The sequence below is a fragment of the Monodon monoceros genome, unplaced genomic scaffold (genome assembly GCF_005190385.1).
Source record: "Monodon monoceros isolate NGI ecotype Baffin Bay Population unplaced genomic scaffold, NGI_Narwhal_1 Super_Scaffold_3, whole genome shotgun sequence".
Classification (NCBI taxonomy): domain Eukaryota; kingdom Metazoa; phylum Chordata; class Mammalia; order Artiodactyla; family Monodontidae; genus Monodon; species Monodon monoceros.
Genome location: NW_021703780.1, coordinates 95,330,975 through 95,349,017, shown reverse-complemented (window position 1 = coordinate 95,349,017; position 18,043 = coordinate 95,330,975). Strand labels below are relative to the sequence as shown.

At 46.6% G+C, this 18,043-nt stretch overlaps 1 protein-coding gene and 1 pseudogene across 8 annotated transcripts in view; one reads left to right on the top strand and one right to left on the bottom strand.

Moving 5' to 3' along the window:
* The window catches only part of MTMR14 (myotubularin related protein 14), a 43,280-nt gene extending 32,641 nt beyond the window's left edge, over positions 1 to 10,639 (bottom strand). For 3 of the 8 annotated variants that reach the window (XR_003796780.1, XM_029243707.1, XM_029243709.1), the window contains exons 1-3: positions 10,320 to 10,639; positions 8,058 to 8,206; positions 2,827 to 2,935 (exon numbers count right to left, since the gene is read on the bottom strand). Coding sequence is in view for 7 of the 8 variants with exons in the window: in XM_029243707.1 (XP_029099540.1) it covers positions 2,827 to 2,935; positions 8,058 to 8,206; positions 10,320 to 10,475 (414 nt within the window). In the remaining variant the exon portion in view is untranslated. Of the gene's footprint in view, positions 1 to 1,294; positions 1,477 to 2,826; positions 2,936 to 8,057; positions 8,207 to 10,319 lie in introns of those variants that run through there. The other 5 variants (XM_029243710.1, XM_029243708.1, XM_029243711.1 and 2 more) reach the window with 3 other exon arrangements.
* A 2,670-nt stretch (positions 10,640 to 13,309) lies between these two features.
* On the top strand, positions 13,310 to 14,263 carry LOC114907621 (annotated as a pseudogene).
* Positions 14,264 to 18,043: the final 3,780 nt, after the last annotated feature.

Here is an 18,043-nt window from a genome sequence, read left to right as displayed (position 1 = left end):
ACAATCAGACATTTAGTTCCTTGGCTGCCCCAGCCACACTGGACTGAATCTGGAGAGAAGCAGGAAGCAGGCACTTCTGAACATACCTCCCCCTCCCCAGCCCCGCAGGATGTGCTGGTAGCAAACACTGCTGTCACCGCACTGGCTAGGGCCTGCTGGGAGCCACGTCTCTGAGGATGAGATCCCCACCTCACAACAGAAGACCCTCTCCTGCCCTTCGCCATCTCCCTCTCAGCTGCTAGTTCACAGGTCAACCTTCCCCACTCACTGAGCTCCACAGGGACAGGCCTGTCTTAGTCACTTGTCCCCTGAGAACCCAGCAGAGCCCACGACCACTTTAAAGAGCAGTGTCTTCCCACCTTCCCACCTTCCCAGCTTGCACGTACAAGCTGGGTGGGCACTTGCTAGGCGCTGGGATGACAGCAGCAAGACAAGGCCTCTGCCCTCAAAGGGATTACCGCTGAGAGGAGACAGCAGACTTGCAAACACAATAGGAATAAAACGTATATAAGGTGTTTGATCCCTGCTTGGGGAACTAAGACCCCACAAGCTGCACAGCATGGACAAAAAAAAAAAAGAGGATAATCCCTCCAACTCTTTGCCCTCCCTCTGAAATGAGCTGCCTTGGGCTCTTTCTCCCAGGCCTGCTGCAATCTCACTGGACTAAGCCGGTCAATGTGGCACTTTCCCAAATGCATTCCGGAAAGTCCCTTCCTCAAGGTCTGCCGAGTGAGAAATAGCAGACCTGACAGCACTACACAGGTCCCTCTGCTTCAGGATTTCTCAGAGCCTTTCCTATGTCAGTGCACACTTACCGATGTACCTCTTGAATCTGGAGCTTGTAACGTGCTATCTAGTAACGTGCTATCTCTCACCCTTGTTTGACAGGGAATGCTTTGCACAAGCACATCCTTAAATTACTATTCTGTGGAACACACTGTGCGAAGCACAGGTTTGAGTATTTCCTATGTAAATTCTAGCAACAAGCACTATGCCCCACAGAGCAGTGTGTTATAGTCCAGTTATCTAAACCGGAGTTCCCAAAGCTTATAGCATCACGAAACTTTCCAAAGGGGAAGAGGGAATAAACAGCTTTAAGATGATCAATTTCTGGAACTTGACTTCCAGACATACTTTTCCCTAAAATCGACCTGTCCACGAAAGCCTGTGGTCAAGTCTCCTTTCCTATCCCCCCTTTCACATCCCCCCTTCTTCCATTTTACAAAAGAAAGGCACAAAGCGATGGAAACAAGCCCTGTGTCTCTCCTCCCCACTGCCCTGCCCCAGCCCTCACCTGCGCTGGGAGCCGGACTATAGTCCGACAGGCACCAAGACCACAGCGCATTCAGGTACACAATGGACGACTAGAAAAGAGAGCCTAAGGGACTTCCCTGGCGGTCCAGTGGTTGAGACTTCACCTTCCAGTGCAGCAGGTGCAGGTTCGATCCCTGGTAAGGAACCTAAGATCCCACATGCCTGGCGGCCAAAAAACCAAAACAGAACAGAAGCAATACTGTAACAAACTCAATAAAGATTAAAAAAAAAACAAACAAACAGGAATAGAGAGCCTACACCCCTGCTTCCCTCCCCTGCTCCAGGCTCTCTGTTAGTCCGTTCCTTCTGGATTAATCTTTCTCAAAATGCTGTTTGCATCTTGTACTTCCCTGCTCAGAAATCACAGTGGCTCTCCCAGCAAACCTAAACACCTTGGCCAGCAACCAGCCTCCTGCATTCAGTCCCTTCCATCCTCGGCTCCACCACGTACCTTGCGCTCCTGTCAGGGAGTCTCTCGGACTTTCCGCGCCTGGCTTCATGCTCCCCCAGCGCTGGCACCTGCCTGGAACACCCTCCCACCCTTCCTCCAATGCTTGCTGCCTAGTCCCGCCCACTTAATGAGGCCATGTCTGTCAGTCCACACTGCTGCCTATCTGGGGTTTTTTTGCTTTTTTTTTAAAATTTTTGACCGCACTGCACAGCATGCAGGATCTCAGTTCCCCAACCAGGGATCGAACCCACACCCCCTGAAGTGGAAGCACGGGATCTTAACCACTGGACCGCCAGGGAAGTCCCCAACTGCTGCCCGTCTTAAGTGGGTTCCTCTGACACCACACCATGTGGCCCTAAGCTGCAGTGTGGTAACTTGAGTGCGTTTTGCAGTTAAGTTTAAACCCCAGCTCTCTAGTTGTGTAAACGTGGGGAAGTTATTTAACCACTCTGAGCCTTCGTTTCATCTGCAAAATGGGAATATCAAATACACCAAAGGATTATAAAAAGAGGTGAAATGAGACCATAGTGGGCAGACAAATTAACTACAGTCACTAGAATATAAGCTTGATAAGGGTGAGGATTTTTGTGTACCTTATATGCTGATGTACCTTGAGGCCTGAACATGACACACATTCAATAAATACTTGGTAAATTATATGACTGAAAGAATGAACAAACAACAATGTACTTACTCATCTGATCTAATCTATTCACAAACTTTTGATGTAGGCATGATTATTTTTCCCATTTTATAGAGGAAGAAACTGAGGCCTTGCACAGGCAGGAAGTAACAGAGCCAGGATCAGAACGTAGGCAGTCTGGCTCCAGGACACAGGGTGGGGTCCTCTGCTGTGACTGTCCCTTTCCTAATTAGACTCACCTTCAAAAATTGTATCAGAATTGGTCTGTTTCTCTGGCCTGCTTCCCACTGCACCAGGCACCCAGTAATCACCCAAACTTGGCTGGCAAAAGCCAAGAACACGAGACTCTACACTTTGCATTAAGCCAGGTACCCCACGAGAGGGTCTCAGGGAGTGCGAGGCTAAGGCGTGGTCTTACCTTGCCCTTGAACAGGATCACTGGGCAGACAAAACGTCCTCTGCACCTGGCCGTCTTGCTGCGGTTGACGAGGTCCTGCAACTTGCTCACCTGTACGGTGCTCTGAAACCTAAAAACGGGCAAGAGAGGTAGGTCAGTCTGCTTCTGCGTGAGTACTGTGTGCCCCATACTAGGGTTGTGTGTGTGTGTGTGTGTGTGAATATTCATTCCAAATTTAATAAATGCTCAGATTCCTAAATTCTAGATCACGGACATTCTAAGCTTTTCAAGAAAAGAAAAAAATGCTATATTATAGATACTAAAATGGAAGTCATCCTGATTTCAAAACCTTTAAGATTAAAAAAAAAAAAGTCAGCTACTCTGAAGACATGGTATTTAAAATACAGAAACATATATAGCAAACTGAACGTTGATTATATCTAAGGGGTTCAGTATCTTACTCCAAAAGTAAGACAATACGTGTGCTGGGGACCCTCAGGAAATCATGGGGCCATTCTTGTCATCTTTCAGAGTGCAGGATAAGATGAAGGTTCACATTTCACACGGCTATGAGCCTCTGATACCTCCGCAACGTTCCAGCTACCTCTAACAGTCCAAAAAGCCAACAGGGGAGGGAATGCTGGAGCAAAGGCAGTGAAAGAGAAGCTATTTGTGGCCTTGAGAAGCACAGTAGTTAATGCACTGGGTTTAATAAGGGAGCTTCTAGAAGATGAAAAAAATACATTTAGAAATGAGCTTAAGCAACTCACACATATTAAATCAGGTCAAATCAGCTGACCCCTAAAATAAGGGTCTACTCTCATAGCTTCACCCATTGATTCTTTTTTTCTTTTCTTCTTTTAAAATTTCTTGGCCGCGCTGAAAGGCATGCAGGATCTTAGTTCCCTGACCAGGGTTTGAACCCGCGCCCCCTGCAGTGGAAGTGCAGAGTCTTAACCACTGGACCACCAGGGAAGTCCCCACCCGTAGATTCTTAACAAAAGACTCCACAGCAGCCAGTCAGAGCTTCTGGTTGCAAGAGGAACAGGAGGCAGGAAAGTTCAAGAGTGGGAAGCTATCCCCGCCATGCAGAGTAATGCAGGGTGACAGAAGAGAAGGGAGGGAAGACACTCAAGTGCCCTCCTTACAAGAGCTGAGCTTCCAGGCCGAGTCCAAGAGGGCGTTCATTCCTTCTACATCCCAGTCGTGCTAGCACTCCCGTGTCACTGCACAGCATGTGCACACAAATAATAGTTTCAGAATGAGTAAGTTCACCAACTCCTACACATCTGTGGTACCCTTTTAAGCATATCTGGATGCTGCTGGCACCAATAAAAATATAGTCTTTTAAAAACACTGCTGATTTCTTAGTAGCCTTCATAGATATATTCTCAAACCAGTTACTAATAAAATAACTACTATAAAGTGAAGGTGTGAAATTGAAGTTAAACAGCGGTCTTCAAATAAAAACCTGGACCAAGAGTTTGGTGATCATGGAAAGAGAACAGAGGATAAAATAGGAGGACTTATACTTCCTATGGTGTATTTTTCTGTAAGGTCTGATTTAAGATTTTTTTTCATTTTTATTAAACATTTTGTTTTAAATCACAGAATTATTACATCCTTACCATAACCAATTCAAACAACAAAGAAGTGACTACATGTTATTTTTACGATCAAGATATTTTTCCTTTTTTGATGGAAGGTGGAAGGCTGCGGTGCCTCTTCAAGGTGCCTGTAGGATGGCACAGGCCAACCAGCCAGGTCCTAGAAAAAACATGGCTCACTGAAAGTAAGTTCTGCCACCTTCCCCTCACTCAGGTTCTCTATGAAATAAAAAGGCACCTCAGGGTTTCCCTGGTGGCACAGTGGTTAAGAATCCGCCTGCCAATGCAGGGCACACGGGTTAGAGCCCTGGTCCGGGAAGATCCCACGTGCCGTGGAGCAACTAAGCCCGTGTGCCACAACTACTGAGCCCACATGCCACAACTACCGAGTCCATGCGCCTAGGGACCATGCTCCACAACAAGAGAAGCCACCGCAATGAGAAGCCCATGCACAGGAACAAAGACCCAATGCAGCCGAAACATTAAAAAAAAAAAAAAAGGCACCTCAGAATGAAGCAATGGCCTAATTAAACTCAGATGCCAAGATAATATAAAACTGAGCACACACAGTACTGCTCACAGTAGTCTCCCTCCCACCTTTTGGTGGCCTCCGTCCATTTGCACAGATGTGGTCAGCACCATCTGTTTTAACCGACTCTCATGGAGCTCACTCCAGCAGCTCTAAAAGCCTTGAAACTGCATATGATTCTCCCAGGCTGAATCCTTCCATTCAGCAAACTCTCCACAAAACTGAGGGAGAGAATATGCCAGCATTTCCCTCTTAGAGGCTCTGGGCAGTCTTGTCATGTGAAGGAAGGCACCTTTTTCTTGTTAGGCTAGCTGGTGCTTTATTTTCCTGGGTCCCCTACTCAAAGAACCAATTCAGTTTCTGTTCTCAGTGGTTCCTGTTTTTATTTTTATCTCTTGGCCTCAGAGTCTTTCCCTTACTGTGCTAAGCACTGGGCTGTGTCAGGCACCTGATACTCATATTTGAATGAATGAAAGTGAGCTTGTGTATTTATGTCTGTCTTGTGGGACTGAGCCCTTAACCTGTGGGATCTAATGTTATCTGTAAAACACAAGGCTGGCGTCTGAAAGTTGGTGGAATGGGAGAACAACCCCCCCCCCACCCTACGCTCACACACGAGTTGGAATTAGCAAGTGCAGAACTTTAACCACTGTCTCCCAGTGCTTCACCTGTACCTGCCCTAATTCTGGCCTTTGTTACACTGTCATTGCTCGTTGATTGGTCTGTGTTACCCACCAGATCTGAAGGTAGGGACTTCATCTCTCTGGTAGGACCTGCAACTAGACCCCTGGGGTCTGCCTCATGGCAGCAGTTTGCCTCGTTGACAAACTCATGTCTTCGTTGTTTAGAGATCCCCATCCAGGCTTCCAGTCCCAGATACGGGCTCAACTGGGGAGGTGGGTTAAGAGGACCAAACCACTTCCTGAATCCAGTTCTACCCTGTGTAACTCAGTCTAATTAGTGTCATATTAACACCAAGTCCAGGCATGTGTAAAGAAGCAAAAAGTTCTACTTCTTCCCACCTGAACATGCACATACTCCCTTCTCTTTAACAGGCATCGCCCACTCAGTATCACTTCGAGGCCTTGCAAGAAGTGAAAAGTAAAAACAAAGTCCACGGGACTTCCCTGGTGGCGGAGTGGGTAAGACTCCGTGCTCCCAACGCAGGGGGCCTGGGTTCGATCCCTGGTCAGTGAACTAGATCCCACATGCGTGCCACAACTAAGAGTTCACAAGCCACAACTAAGGAGCCCACGTGCCGCGACTAAGACCCGGCACAACCAAATAATAAATAAAAACAAACAGGGCTGCCCTGGTGGCGCAGTGGTTGAGAGTCCGCCTGCCGATGCAGGGGACACGGGTTCGTGCCTCGGTCTGGGAAGATCCCACATGCCGCGGGGCGGCTGGGCCCGTGAGCCATGGCCGCTGAGCCTGCGCTCCGCAACGGGAGAGGCCACAACAGTGAGAAGCCCGCGTACCGCCAAAAAAACAAAAAACAAACAAACAAAAACAAACTCCACAACTCCTCTAGGGTTAGGGATATGCTGCGGTGGCCCTAGCCTGGGTGGCTAGACCCCGCTAGGCAAGATGGGAGCGCCGTGGTGGTGACAGAAAGAAGAGGCAGTCATACAAGTGCTCTGATCTACATTCAATTCCTTTTCCCAATACATTCTTTTTTCTCAGTGCACCCCACCATGACCTCATTACAGGGCACACTTATAGATCTCCCATTTTACTCCTCCGCTTGAAAGGCTTCTCTGGCTCCCTGCGGTTCCCAGGCTATAGCAAGGATGAGACGCATCTAGGGAGCTCTCTGAGGCACAGATTCTGGAAATTGTGATTCAGGGACCCTGGAATCTGTGATTTCAATGAGTGCTCAGGGGGTCCTAGCCCAATAACCACTAACACCCACAAGTCCACATGCCTGATGATCAAGACCATATACAAGCTGGTCCCTAACAAAGGACATTTCAGGGACACCCCTACTCATCCTTCCAAATCCAGCTGAAAGGTCTCCCGAAACACACACCAGGCAGAATCCACCCTTCTCCCCAGTTCGTCTACAGCAGTGCTTCTCAAACCTCCATGTGCGTACGAATCACTGGGCCATCTTGTTATGCTGTGATTTTGATTCAGTGGCTCTGGAGTCCAAGACTCAGAATCTCTAGCCATTCCTGGGTGCGTGGATGGGCGCACCGTGAGCAGTGATGGCCCGCTGCACTTTGCAGCACGACTCTACCATAGCACTCATCACCACAGTGCTTCCACGGGGCCAGGCTTTCATGGATATTGTTGGCAACAGCTTCTGGAATTCCCTTAAAATCAACAGCAAGCAGGGCGCCTAGGGGAACAAACTTTGAGATCAACAGAAAGCACTTCCTAGAGCATCAGTGATTATTTATCAGTGTCAAACAACTGCTACCATTTACTGACTGCCTATGGGCTGCATCCTGTGCTGGGTGCTCTGTGTCTGCTCTGGTGTGAACTGTTACCACACGCAAAGCACTCAGGCCTTGGGAGGCCCTCAATAAACGGTAGCTCTTATTTCTAATTCTTACAGCACACACGTCAGGCTTGGAATACTCCTGTTTATCAGCAGGAACTGCAAAAGCCACTTTTCTACATAGAGGTAGAAACTGATGAGGAAACTAAGAGACAAAGAGGTTCAGCGCCTTGCCCAAGTTAGTTACACAGCCAGCAAGCAGGGCAGCCGGCACGTACGCTGACCTCAGGCTCTTAATCTCTACATATGGTAAGTGCCCTTCCACATGTTGACAAAGCATACCTCCCACTTGCTCTCTTAAAAAAAAAAGAAAAAAACAGAACAGAAAACACTGAGGTTCAGAGAGGTGAGCTGTGAAGTCAGCTGTCTCAGGACAATGAGCTATAGGGTAGGAGTAAAACGGGAGGCCAGGGCTGTGACTCCCAACCCCTCCTTCTACGCTGTGCTACTCTGCCAACCTAAGATGTGAAACCCTGAAGAAAACAAAGATGCCAATGAGGCTTGACACCTGGGAAAAGTGAGCCTGCCCCACCCAGCTGCAGACTTTCCTAACCCCGGGGATGAGCTGTCAAGGCCTTCCCAGATGGGCACGCTTTGGTTACATGATGCTCACGTGTCTTTCTCCTTCTCAGAACTCTCATACTCCAGGAACACGATGTGCTGGGGGTAGTGGCCGCAGATATCCCCATTCACATTTTGGATCACGCTGTAACAGTAGTCTCGGCCAAACAGCTCCAGACACCTCTTCTCAATGCGCTCAACCTGCACAGAGGAGGAGATCTGAGCATAAAGAAGATTCTGGCGTTCTGAGAATTAGGCGGTTCCTGACCTGGAGAGGTCTCTGGGAATGACAATGTGCCTCTGTGATTATAATTCAATACCAGGAAAAGACATCTTGCTAGATCACAGACCCTAAACGTGTGGTTCATGAACCCACATGGTAAACTCTGGGAGAGACTCTGAACCCCTCAATGTGGTGGTGAAACTGTGTATGATAAGCATTTGAAGAGAGGTTGATACCCTTCATTAGATTCTCAAAGGGGTCCACAATCCATAAAATATTAAGAACCCCTGCTCTAAGTTACTTTATTTTATTTTTAATTATTTATTTATTTTTATTTTTGGCTGCATTGGGTCTTTGCTGGAGCACACGGGCTTTCTCTAGCTGCGGTGAGCAGGGGCTATTCTTTGTTGCAGTGCGCGGGCTTCTCATTGCGGTGGCTGCTCTTGTTGCACAGCATGGGCTTCAGTAGTTGTGGCTCGCGGTCTCTAGAGTGCAGGCTCAGTAGTTGTGGCGCACGGGCTTAGTTGCTCCACGGCACGTGGGATCTTCCTGGACCAGGGCTCGAACCCCTGTCCCCTGCATTGGCAGGCAGATTCTTAACCACTGCGCCACCAGGGAAGTCCCTCTCTAGGTTACTTTAACCGACACTAATCCATTATCTTCCTTTGGCTCCAGATTCTTCCCCATTCTCCAGCCACAGACCGGTACCTAGAAGCTCTAGTTAGTGTAATGAGTAAAAGATGCAGACAAAGCTGTCTCCTTACACGCAATTTGCTTATGAAATAGAAGGAACACCTCCCTTAAAATTGCTCTTGTTTTGCTCCGTTCAGGGAAAGACCCACCAGAAGAACGACATAAAACCTGTAACATCTCAACAAGTCTGCAAAAGATCAGAAGTTTTGGACCAGGTGGAGTGAGTCAAGTATAACTTTTTACAACCCTAATCTTCAGGGGTGTGTAAGAAGGAAGGGGGGCCCAGCAAAACTGACCCTCTAGCCACCCAAAAGACCAATGTGGAGGGAAAAACTCACAAGAATTAGAAATCCTCAAATTTCAAGGGGCATGAGTATCATTAACAAGCCTATTAGAAAATACAAATTCCAGATTCCCACCCTCAGAAATTCTAACTCAGTAGGACTGGGTGGGATCAAGGAACCTTTATTTTTAACCAACACCCCAGATGATGCTGAAACAGGTGGTCCTCGGGCTAAGCTCTGAAAAATACTCGGTCATTTAGAGACTGGGGGAGACCCATCATTACTGAAGTCTTCCCTGCATTACTTCAGACTAGCAGATGCCAAGTTCAGTAAGTCCTAGCATAGGTAACCCCTGGAGCCAAACCAGAGTTTCATGGCCTGGGAGGGAACAGAATTCCATTGGAAAACCTGATGCTAAACCTGCCAAAACCACGTGGGGGATGAAAGATGGCAGGGTCGGCAAGATTCCCATCAGACTGTCAGGCAATGCCTAAGATGGGAATGGCCTGACCAGACTGGAAGCCTTCCAGGTCTGGCAATAAGGAGCCTGAAGGGAATCCCAAAAGTAGAAAAAAAGAGAAACTAAGACTTGCTTTTGACAAAGGAACAGAGGGAGTATGAGTTGCCTTCCTGCTTTATGGGGAAAGGAAAGGGATGGGCCTAATTCTAAAGTCATGCTGAGACTATACAAGGGAGCAACACACTCAGTTTATCTCTTGGCTCCATTCTGCCCCACCCCTCCAGCCCCTTCACTCTGATCTCTGACCTGGATAAATCCTCTACACACTTCAAAAAATCTAGACACGAGGGTTTTTGTCCCCATACCTAATGCATGGGAATAACCCTCCTCAGCTCCTCTTCTCTAATCTCTGAACAAGGCCACTCAGCGCTAATCTTTGACCTCCACACCCTTTTGTCTCAAACCAAAACGTCGTCCTTCCTTGGCTTGGCTCGTTCTGAGCCCAGTTCCTCCTTTTCGGTTTTTAAACCCGACCCTTACTCTCCGGGTCCAGACACTGGGCACTTCCCTCTCTCTCTGTCCTATGACCCCTGACCTCAGCAACGTCGCAAACCAGGGACCTTCTCTTTCTGCTCATCGCGCCTCCGGACTCACCTTAGAGCCTCCCGTCCCGCTGCAGTCCTTGGCCCGGTATTGAGTCCGGGAGAACTCCTCCAGCAGCTCCCCGAGCCCCGGCTCCTGCGGCTGTGGGGTGCCTGAAGAAGCCGAGGACCCCGCCGAGGCGGCGGCGGCGGCCCGAGCGCCGGCCATGGCCCAGCCCCGCGTCCCTATCAGCGCCCTGCGTCGCCCTCAGCGCGGGCCAGCCCGGCCCATGGCACCTGGAGGCACCGACTCCGAGTCCTGAACCTCCGGAGCCGCCTCAGCCGCCTCCTTCGCTTTCCACTTCCGGCCCCGCCCCACCCAGCCGGATGTTTACTCCAGAGCTGGCCAGTCGGAGCCCAGGACTCGCGCCCTGCCCCACGATTACCTGCCCACTCCCGACGCGGAGCGGTCCAAGTGGTCTCCGGAGAGGGGACCGCGGCCGCTCTCAGAAACCTCGTGCTCCGCCCCACCGGGTTTCCCCTGGGAAGCCAGGCTAAACCATTGGGGCTGCGGGGGGGTACAGCGCGGGACTAGGAGGAAGGAACCACGGGAAAGAACCAGCCGAAGAGTGGAATAAACCATTAACAGGGAGAGGAGGCGGGAACTCTCGGAGGCGCCTAATTAGTGTTGGCAACCATAGTAATGACAATGAGTAATAATAAAACAGCATTTCGTAAGGCACTTTGCTTGCGTTGCTGCTTACAGCCGTCCCTCTGATTGCTGCAATAGTCAACCCGCTTTATTGAAGTAACCGCGGGTCATGACTGGCTCGAAATTCTGTGAGTAGAAAGCCCCATGTTATTTTTCTTTTTTTCTTAATGGAGTATGTCAAACATTCACAGAAATGGAGAGAATAGTATAATGAACCCTCATGTGTCCATTAGCTTGTTTCAATAATCATCAACATACACCAATCTATCTTGTTTCATCAATCTTTGCCCCATCCAATAGTATTATTTTAAAGCACATCTCATAATTTAATCTGTGAATACTTCAGTATTAACCTTCTAACAGATTAGTACTGTTAAAAAATGATTAAGGAAGAGAATTTAGGTGTTAAACATACTTTAACACTTCATGAAGCCACCACTGTTTGTTCCCAAGGGTCCAAAGAACTGCAACATGGGACTGAAGGCAGGACACTTTTATAGGATAAAGAATAAGGAACAAGGAAGAAATGGGAATTCCCTGGCGGTCCATTGGTTAGGACTCCTCTGCGCTTTCACTGCTGAGGACCTAAGTTCAGTCCCTGGTCAGGGAACTAAGATCCCTGCAAGCCACTTGGCGGCCAAAAAACAAAACAAAACAAAACAAAACAAAAAAACAAAACAAAACGAACATGGAAGAGAAAAATAGAAAATGAATAAAGAACAAGAAAGTAATTATAAAGCCCAGAGTTTGGGGATTGGCTGACTAGATATACTGTGTTTCTGGTCAAGCAGAACATTTACAGATACCAAAGTTACTAAGTTTTGCTCTCTTGCTGTGGCACTCTGGGCAGGAGTGGCTCCATCTTTGGCCTAGAAATTTATTTCAGTAATTCTCCCTTTTCTCATCCTCTTGACCATTCAAGAGGTTTGGTCAAAAATATCAGCACTAACATGACCCTCAATCACCATTTGCCTCTTCTGCTCTTAGTGTAGCATTCACAAGAGGTGATGTCAGGCTTGTATTCTTGGCCCTGGTTCCGTTCTTCTGTTCTCTTTTGTCACTTCAGTCAGAGAGAGACCATGTGTTGGCTGGTCAGTGGCTGCCCACATGCCTTTAAAACTTTTGAGAGAACCCAGCTTATCAGGGAGACAGTAATAATTACTAGCAACAAAACAATGTCCATGGTTTGGAGAGTACTCCTGAGCCAGGGTCCCCATGATCCAAACCAGCTAGAAAACTGGGGACACTGCTTTAAGCCAGTTGGCCTGTTTATGTATTTCGCATAACTATGTCTCCCCACCCCAGAAATATTTATGCAGTGAGCTTGTTCTGTTGAAACTGAGGTGTTATAAATCAGGGAGAAGTTTGTGACGGGAAGAAAGAGCTACAGGATCACCAGCGTCCAAGCCAGTCCAACAGTCAGTTTACCTTTCTTTGCAATGGTCTAAGGTAGGTGAACAGTTATCTTTCCAGGCTAGAGCAAGCCAAAAGGTGGAGAAGAGAATAATAAAGACCTTCATGATGTAAGAATTAGGAAAAGGATGGTCCGAGAAGGAAGGAAGAATGGAAGGAAATGCTCTTAATCTGACTTCTTGGGAGGAAACAGTCTACCTCACTGTTGCCTAGTTCTCTTCCTAGTCAATTGGATTTTGAGGTCTTTGGCATTTAAACAGGGCCAGATGTCAGGTGGGGTCTTCTTCAGTTGTGAAACATGTACCCAAATTTTTTAATTTGTTTGTTTGTTTGTGTTAAATTTGGCTCTTTTATTTTGCTATATATTTTTATTTGTTTATTTATTTATTTGGCTGTGCCGGGTCTCCGTTGTGGCACATGGGATCTTTGCTGTTGCGTGCAGGATCTTCGTTGCAGCATGCAGTATCTTCTAGTTGCAGCATGCGAACTCCTAGTTGTGGAACGTGGGATCTAGTTCCCGGACCAGGGATCAAACCTGGGCCCCCTGCAATGGGAGCACATAGTCGTAGACCCTGGACCACAAGGGAAGTCCCTGTACCCACGTTTTCACACCTTGTAATTCGACACTGATGTTAGTGGTCAAGAACACTTGGTAGGGTCCTTTCCAGGAATCTCACTTTTGCAAAAGCATCAAAGTAAAACAATAATTGTCTGTAAATGACAACGAACTTTAAAATGCCCATGGTTGGAGATCTGATGAGAGTTCATTATAATGGAAATTGACAAGGAAATTTGGTTATTTCTGTGACACCCAACATTTTTAAGACAATAACTAGGAATCTGGGAAGCTGAGGCCCATTGGGTAGCTAGCAGGGCACAGGACTGAGCTGAAAAGCCATACTTCCCTGTTAACACCCTGTGCTCGTGCCGAGGGGGCAATGGTGGCTTCCTGTATCCTCCTGCACACTGGACGAAGATGTCCCTGATTGGACTGGGCACCGGAAGAGCGAGCCTGGCCAGGTAAAAGCAGTTATTAAGTATGTCTTGAGTATAGGCTACCGCCACATTGACTGTGCTATCTACGACAATGAGACTGAGATTGGGGAAGCCCTGAAGGAGGATGTGGGACCTGGCAAGTTGGTGCCTCAGGAGGAGCTGTTTGTGACTTCCAAGCTGTGGAACACGAATCACCACCCTGAGGATGTGGAGCCTGCCCTCTGGAAGACAATCGCTGACCTCCAGCTGGAGTATTTGGACCTGTACCTGATGCACTGGCCTCATGCCTTTGAGCGGGAGACAACCCCTTTCCTAAGAATGCTGATGGGACTATACGCTATGACTCCACCCACTACAAGGAGACTGGGAAGGCTCTGGAGGCACCGGTGGCTAAGGGGCTGGTGAGGGCACTGGGCCTGTCCAACTTCAGCAGTCAGCAGATCGAGGATGTGCTCAGCGTGGCCTCGGTGTGCCCAGCTGTCCTGCAGGTGGAATGCCACCCATACCTGGCTCAGAATAAGCTGATTGCCCACTGCCAAGCACGCGGCCTGGAGGTGACTGCTTATAGCCCTCTGGGCTCCTCTGAGCGTGCTTGGCGTGATCCCGATGAGCCTGTCCTGCTTGAGGAGCCAGTGGTCCTGGCACTGGCTGAAAATCATGGCCGGTCTCCAGCTCAGATCTTGCTCAGGTGGCAGGTCCAGCAGAAAGTGAGCTGCATCCCCAAGAGTGTCACACCTTCCCATATCCTTCAGAACATCCAGGTGTTTGACTTCACCTTTAGCGTGGAGGAGATGAAGCAGCTGGATGCCCTGAATAAAAATTTGCTATTCATCGTGCCCATGCTTACGGTGGATAGGAAGAGGGTCCCGAGAGATGCAGGTCACCCCCTTCAATGACCCATATTGAGACCACAGCTTCCTGGCTTCCTTTTCCTCTCTCCAGCTATAACGTCCTGCCATCCCCAGAAAGGAGTTAATAAAGCCATTGGAGTATCCATCCAAAAAATAAAAATAAAAAAGACGGTAACTAGGATTATAACTTGTAACATTATACCATGCAAATCAGATTTTTAGGAATTTTATATAAGTTCTGGAACACTTATGTTAATAACATACCCACACAAAGATAAGCTAAAGTTAAACATCACTTCTTATTTGGCAATGTTTTCTTTGTAATTTAACATATCAAATAAGCCTAATTAGCTTCACATTTCTCTTTTTATAAGGAGAGAGAACAAATATACTACGGGCCCTTTGGGAAATCCCAAAGTTGGCCCCAGGTCAAAAAAAAACTTCATTTAGAATTTTATTTTGGGGGGTTCCCTGGCGCAGTGGTTAAGAATCCACCTGCCAATGAAGGGGACACAGGTTTGAGCCCTGGTCCCCACATGCCGCGGAGCAAGTAAGCCCGTGAGCCACAACTACTGAGCCTGCGCTCTAAAGCCCATGAGCCACAACTACTGAGCCGCGTGTCACAACTGCTGAAGCCCACGTGCCTAGAGCCCGTGCTCTGCCACAAAGAGAAGCCACCGCAATGAAAAGCCCGCGCACCACAAAGAAGAGTAGCCCCTGCTTACAGCAACTAGAGAAAGCCCGCACGCAGCAACGAAGACTCAACACAGCCAAAAATAGATAAATAAAAATTTTAAAAATTGGATATATTAAAAAAAGAAAGAATTTAATTTGGGAGAAGTGTGTCAAAAATATCCATTTAAGAGACTTCCCTGGTGGCCCAGTGGGTAGGTAAGACTCTGCGCTCCCAATGCAGGCGGCCCGGCTTTCATCCCTGGTCAGGGAACTAGATCTAGCATGCATGCCACAACTAAGAGCCTGTGTGCAGCAACTAAGACCCAGAACAGCCAAAATAAATAAATAAGTAAATAAATATTTTTCAAGGGCTTCCCTGGTGGCGCAGTGGTTGAGAGTCTGCCTGCCGATGCAGGGGACGCGGGTTCGTGCCCTGGTCCGGGAAGATCCCACATGCCGCGGAGCGACTGGGCCCGTGAGCCATGGCCACTGAGCCTGCGCGTCCGGAGCCTGTGCTCCGCAACGGGAGAAGCCACAACAGTGAGAGGCCTGCGTACTGCAAAAAAAAAAAAAAAAAAAAAAAAAAGAAAAATCCATTTAACCAAAGTGACAAGTAAAGACTTCAAAGGCAAGTACAGAAGGTTATATAGTTGTAAAAACCCCAAACCCTTAGCTTTTTTAAGATTCAGGGTTTTCTATTCGCAGATTAAATGTCTTAAAAAATATGACTAGGCTTTTAAGAAAAAAATAAAACTGAAAATCTTGAAAACCTCGACATATCAGAAGTGTTTATTTTTTGGAATTGTTACCGAGTCCAAGCTCGCTCTGCTCACCGCACAACAGGGCAATGAATCGCAGACGAGGTGTTGAGGCAGCGAATACGACTTTATCAGGAAAGCCGGCAGATGGAGAAGATGGCAGACTAGTGTCTCTGAGAAATCATCTTATCAGGGTTTGGATGCCAGTTTCTTTTATAGAATCAGAGAGGGAGAGGCGGAGAGGAAGTAAAGTAAAAGGGCCATCAGTCTTGCAAAACATCTCCTGGAATGGCCAGCCTCCGAGAGCGGATTTTTTTTTTTTTCTTGCAACCATTCACAGGTGGGCAGGGTTCCCTGAGGCAGGCCACTTTGTATGATTGTAATAACAAAAGCAACGCAAAAAGGAAAGGTTAAAGAAACAGATCCAACATGGAGTCCAATTTAGCTCTTCCCTGTTACAATTTCCCACTGTCAATGTCCATTCTACAATTTTGTGAAAAAAGGGTGACAAAGTTCTAACTGCTCGGTCAGATGGATCTTTCTGGGAGTGCCCACCATCCGTGTCAGTGTTCCAGATGCTGAGATTTGTCTTTTGTTCCGCTTTGGAAGTGTCTACTTGACACCTGTAGACTTACAAATATTTGCAACCTAAAAGTTGAGAGTTGTCAGGAATTTTGAGGGCTTCAAGCCCAGGAGGCTGCATCTCAAGTTAAGAAATTTAGCATTTTTCTGTGTATGGGAAGATGCTAGACTCTGGGCTCACTGAAATAATTTCTTTGATATGCACCACAGCCCAGATGGGGCCTGTATCCTGTATTTTCACATCCTGTGTTTCCTCAGGGCTCACCATAGGGAGTGGCTGCAGTCTGATGGCTGCTAGATGGCAGGTATTCTTCTCCTTCCTGAGTTTCCTCAGTGTTCACTGGCTCACACTGGGGGGCTGCAATCGCTGATTATTGATCCTCTACTCTTGGTCAGGAATTTGACCAATATTTGGGAGACATTTCATGATCAAATTTTGTCCCATGGTGCTGGGAGGCTCATCCCAGATCAGGCAAAAATTCTTGATATGCCACTCCAGGTGCTAATTTTTGGATTAGGCCCTATTGATAATTAAAGATTCTCTGGATCCTCTGTCTAATTATGATCCAGGAGACATTTTCCCTTGTTGCTTCTTCCCATACCTAGAATCACATTATTAAAATTATTTTTATGGTATAAAAGTGATCTATTTCCTTAAGATGTTTAGCCATAGACGTTTTGTTGGAGGCCTGGTTACACACTGGGTACTGCAAGAGACAACAATCTTATAAAATAGGATATAAGTAACAGCTAGTAACATTGACAAAGACATACTGCAGCAGGGAGACACAAAGCACAAACAATTTGGAAATAAAGAACAAATTAAAACAATGATTAGCATAATATCAAGTCCATAGGAGAACCAGCTGGAGACAACAAATTCTGTCAGGATCAGGTAGAGAGAAAAAGATAAATGTTTCATCTTTGTTTAAAAAGGCATACTTTATCAACTTGTTGTAGGTCATAGCATAAGGTTATAGCATAAAAGTTTTTTCCTAAAAACAAAGATTAAAGTCAATATATTTCCTAAAGGCATAAAGTTATAAATCATATTTACCAGTTCACTCAGTCCCGTGTAATTAATTCCCATTGATGTGGATGAAATAATCAGGTTTCCCATTAGTTTTGTCATTCGTTACCCAGTCCAGTGATATTATCTAAAGGCTATAAGAAACATATATTTGTTAAAAAGTTCCTTTTTATCAGTCTTCTTGAAAAATCTTCATTTTGTAAAAGCATCAGGACAAAAAACAAAATAGCATGGTTAAAAATTTGAGTACAATGCAATTAGCAGGATTCTTGGATATAACATTTTAGAATAACTAGTATTATGATTGTTAACATATCAGGACATATCAGATGTTAGGGATTCCATATAAATTTTGGAATATCTATATAAATGACATTTATCCATACACTATAATCTAAGGTTCATCTCCAATCACTTTTCGATGTTTCTGAAGTAACTTAACATACCAAATAAACTTAGTTTGACATCTCTCTCTGAGATGTCTCAGAGATGTTCTTTCGAAGTACCCAGAGTCACCTGAAGGCTAAAAAGCTTTAGTCAGATTTGGATATTTGGGAAGTTTGTTAAAAATATCAAAAAGGTTTTACAACACAACAGGATGTAGGTCACTGTGAAACAGTGCCTATTCATCTAACTAAAGTCACAAAATGATGAAACAAAAACAAATACGGAGCACCTAAGGGCACAGAAACTCATTTAATCTGTTATCAAAAGGAGCAGTCTAACAGAGAGGGAGATCAAATTTCAGTCTTGTATTAGCTTACTTAACGAAATCCATTT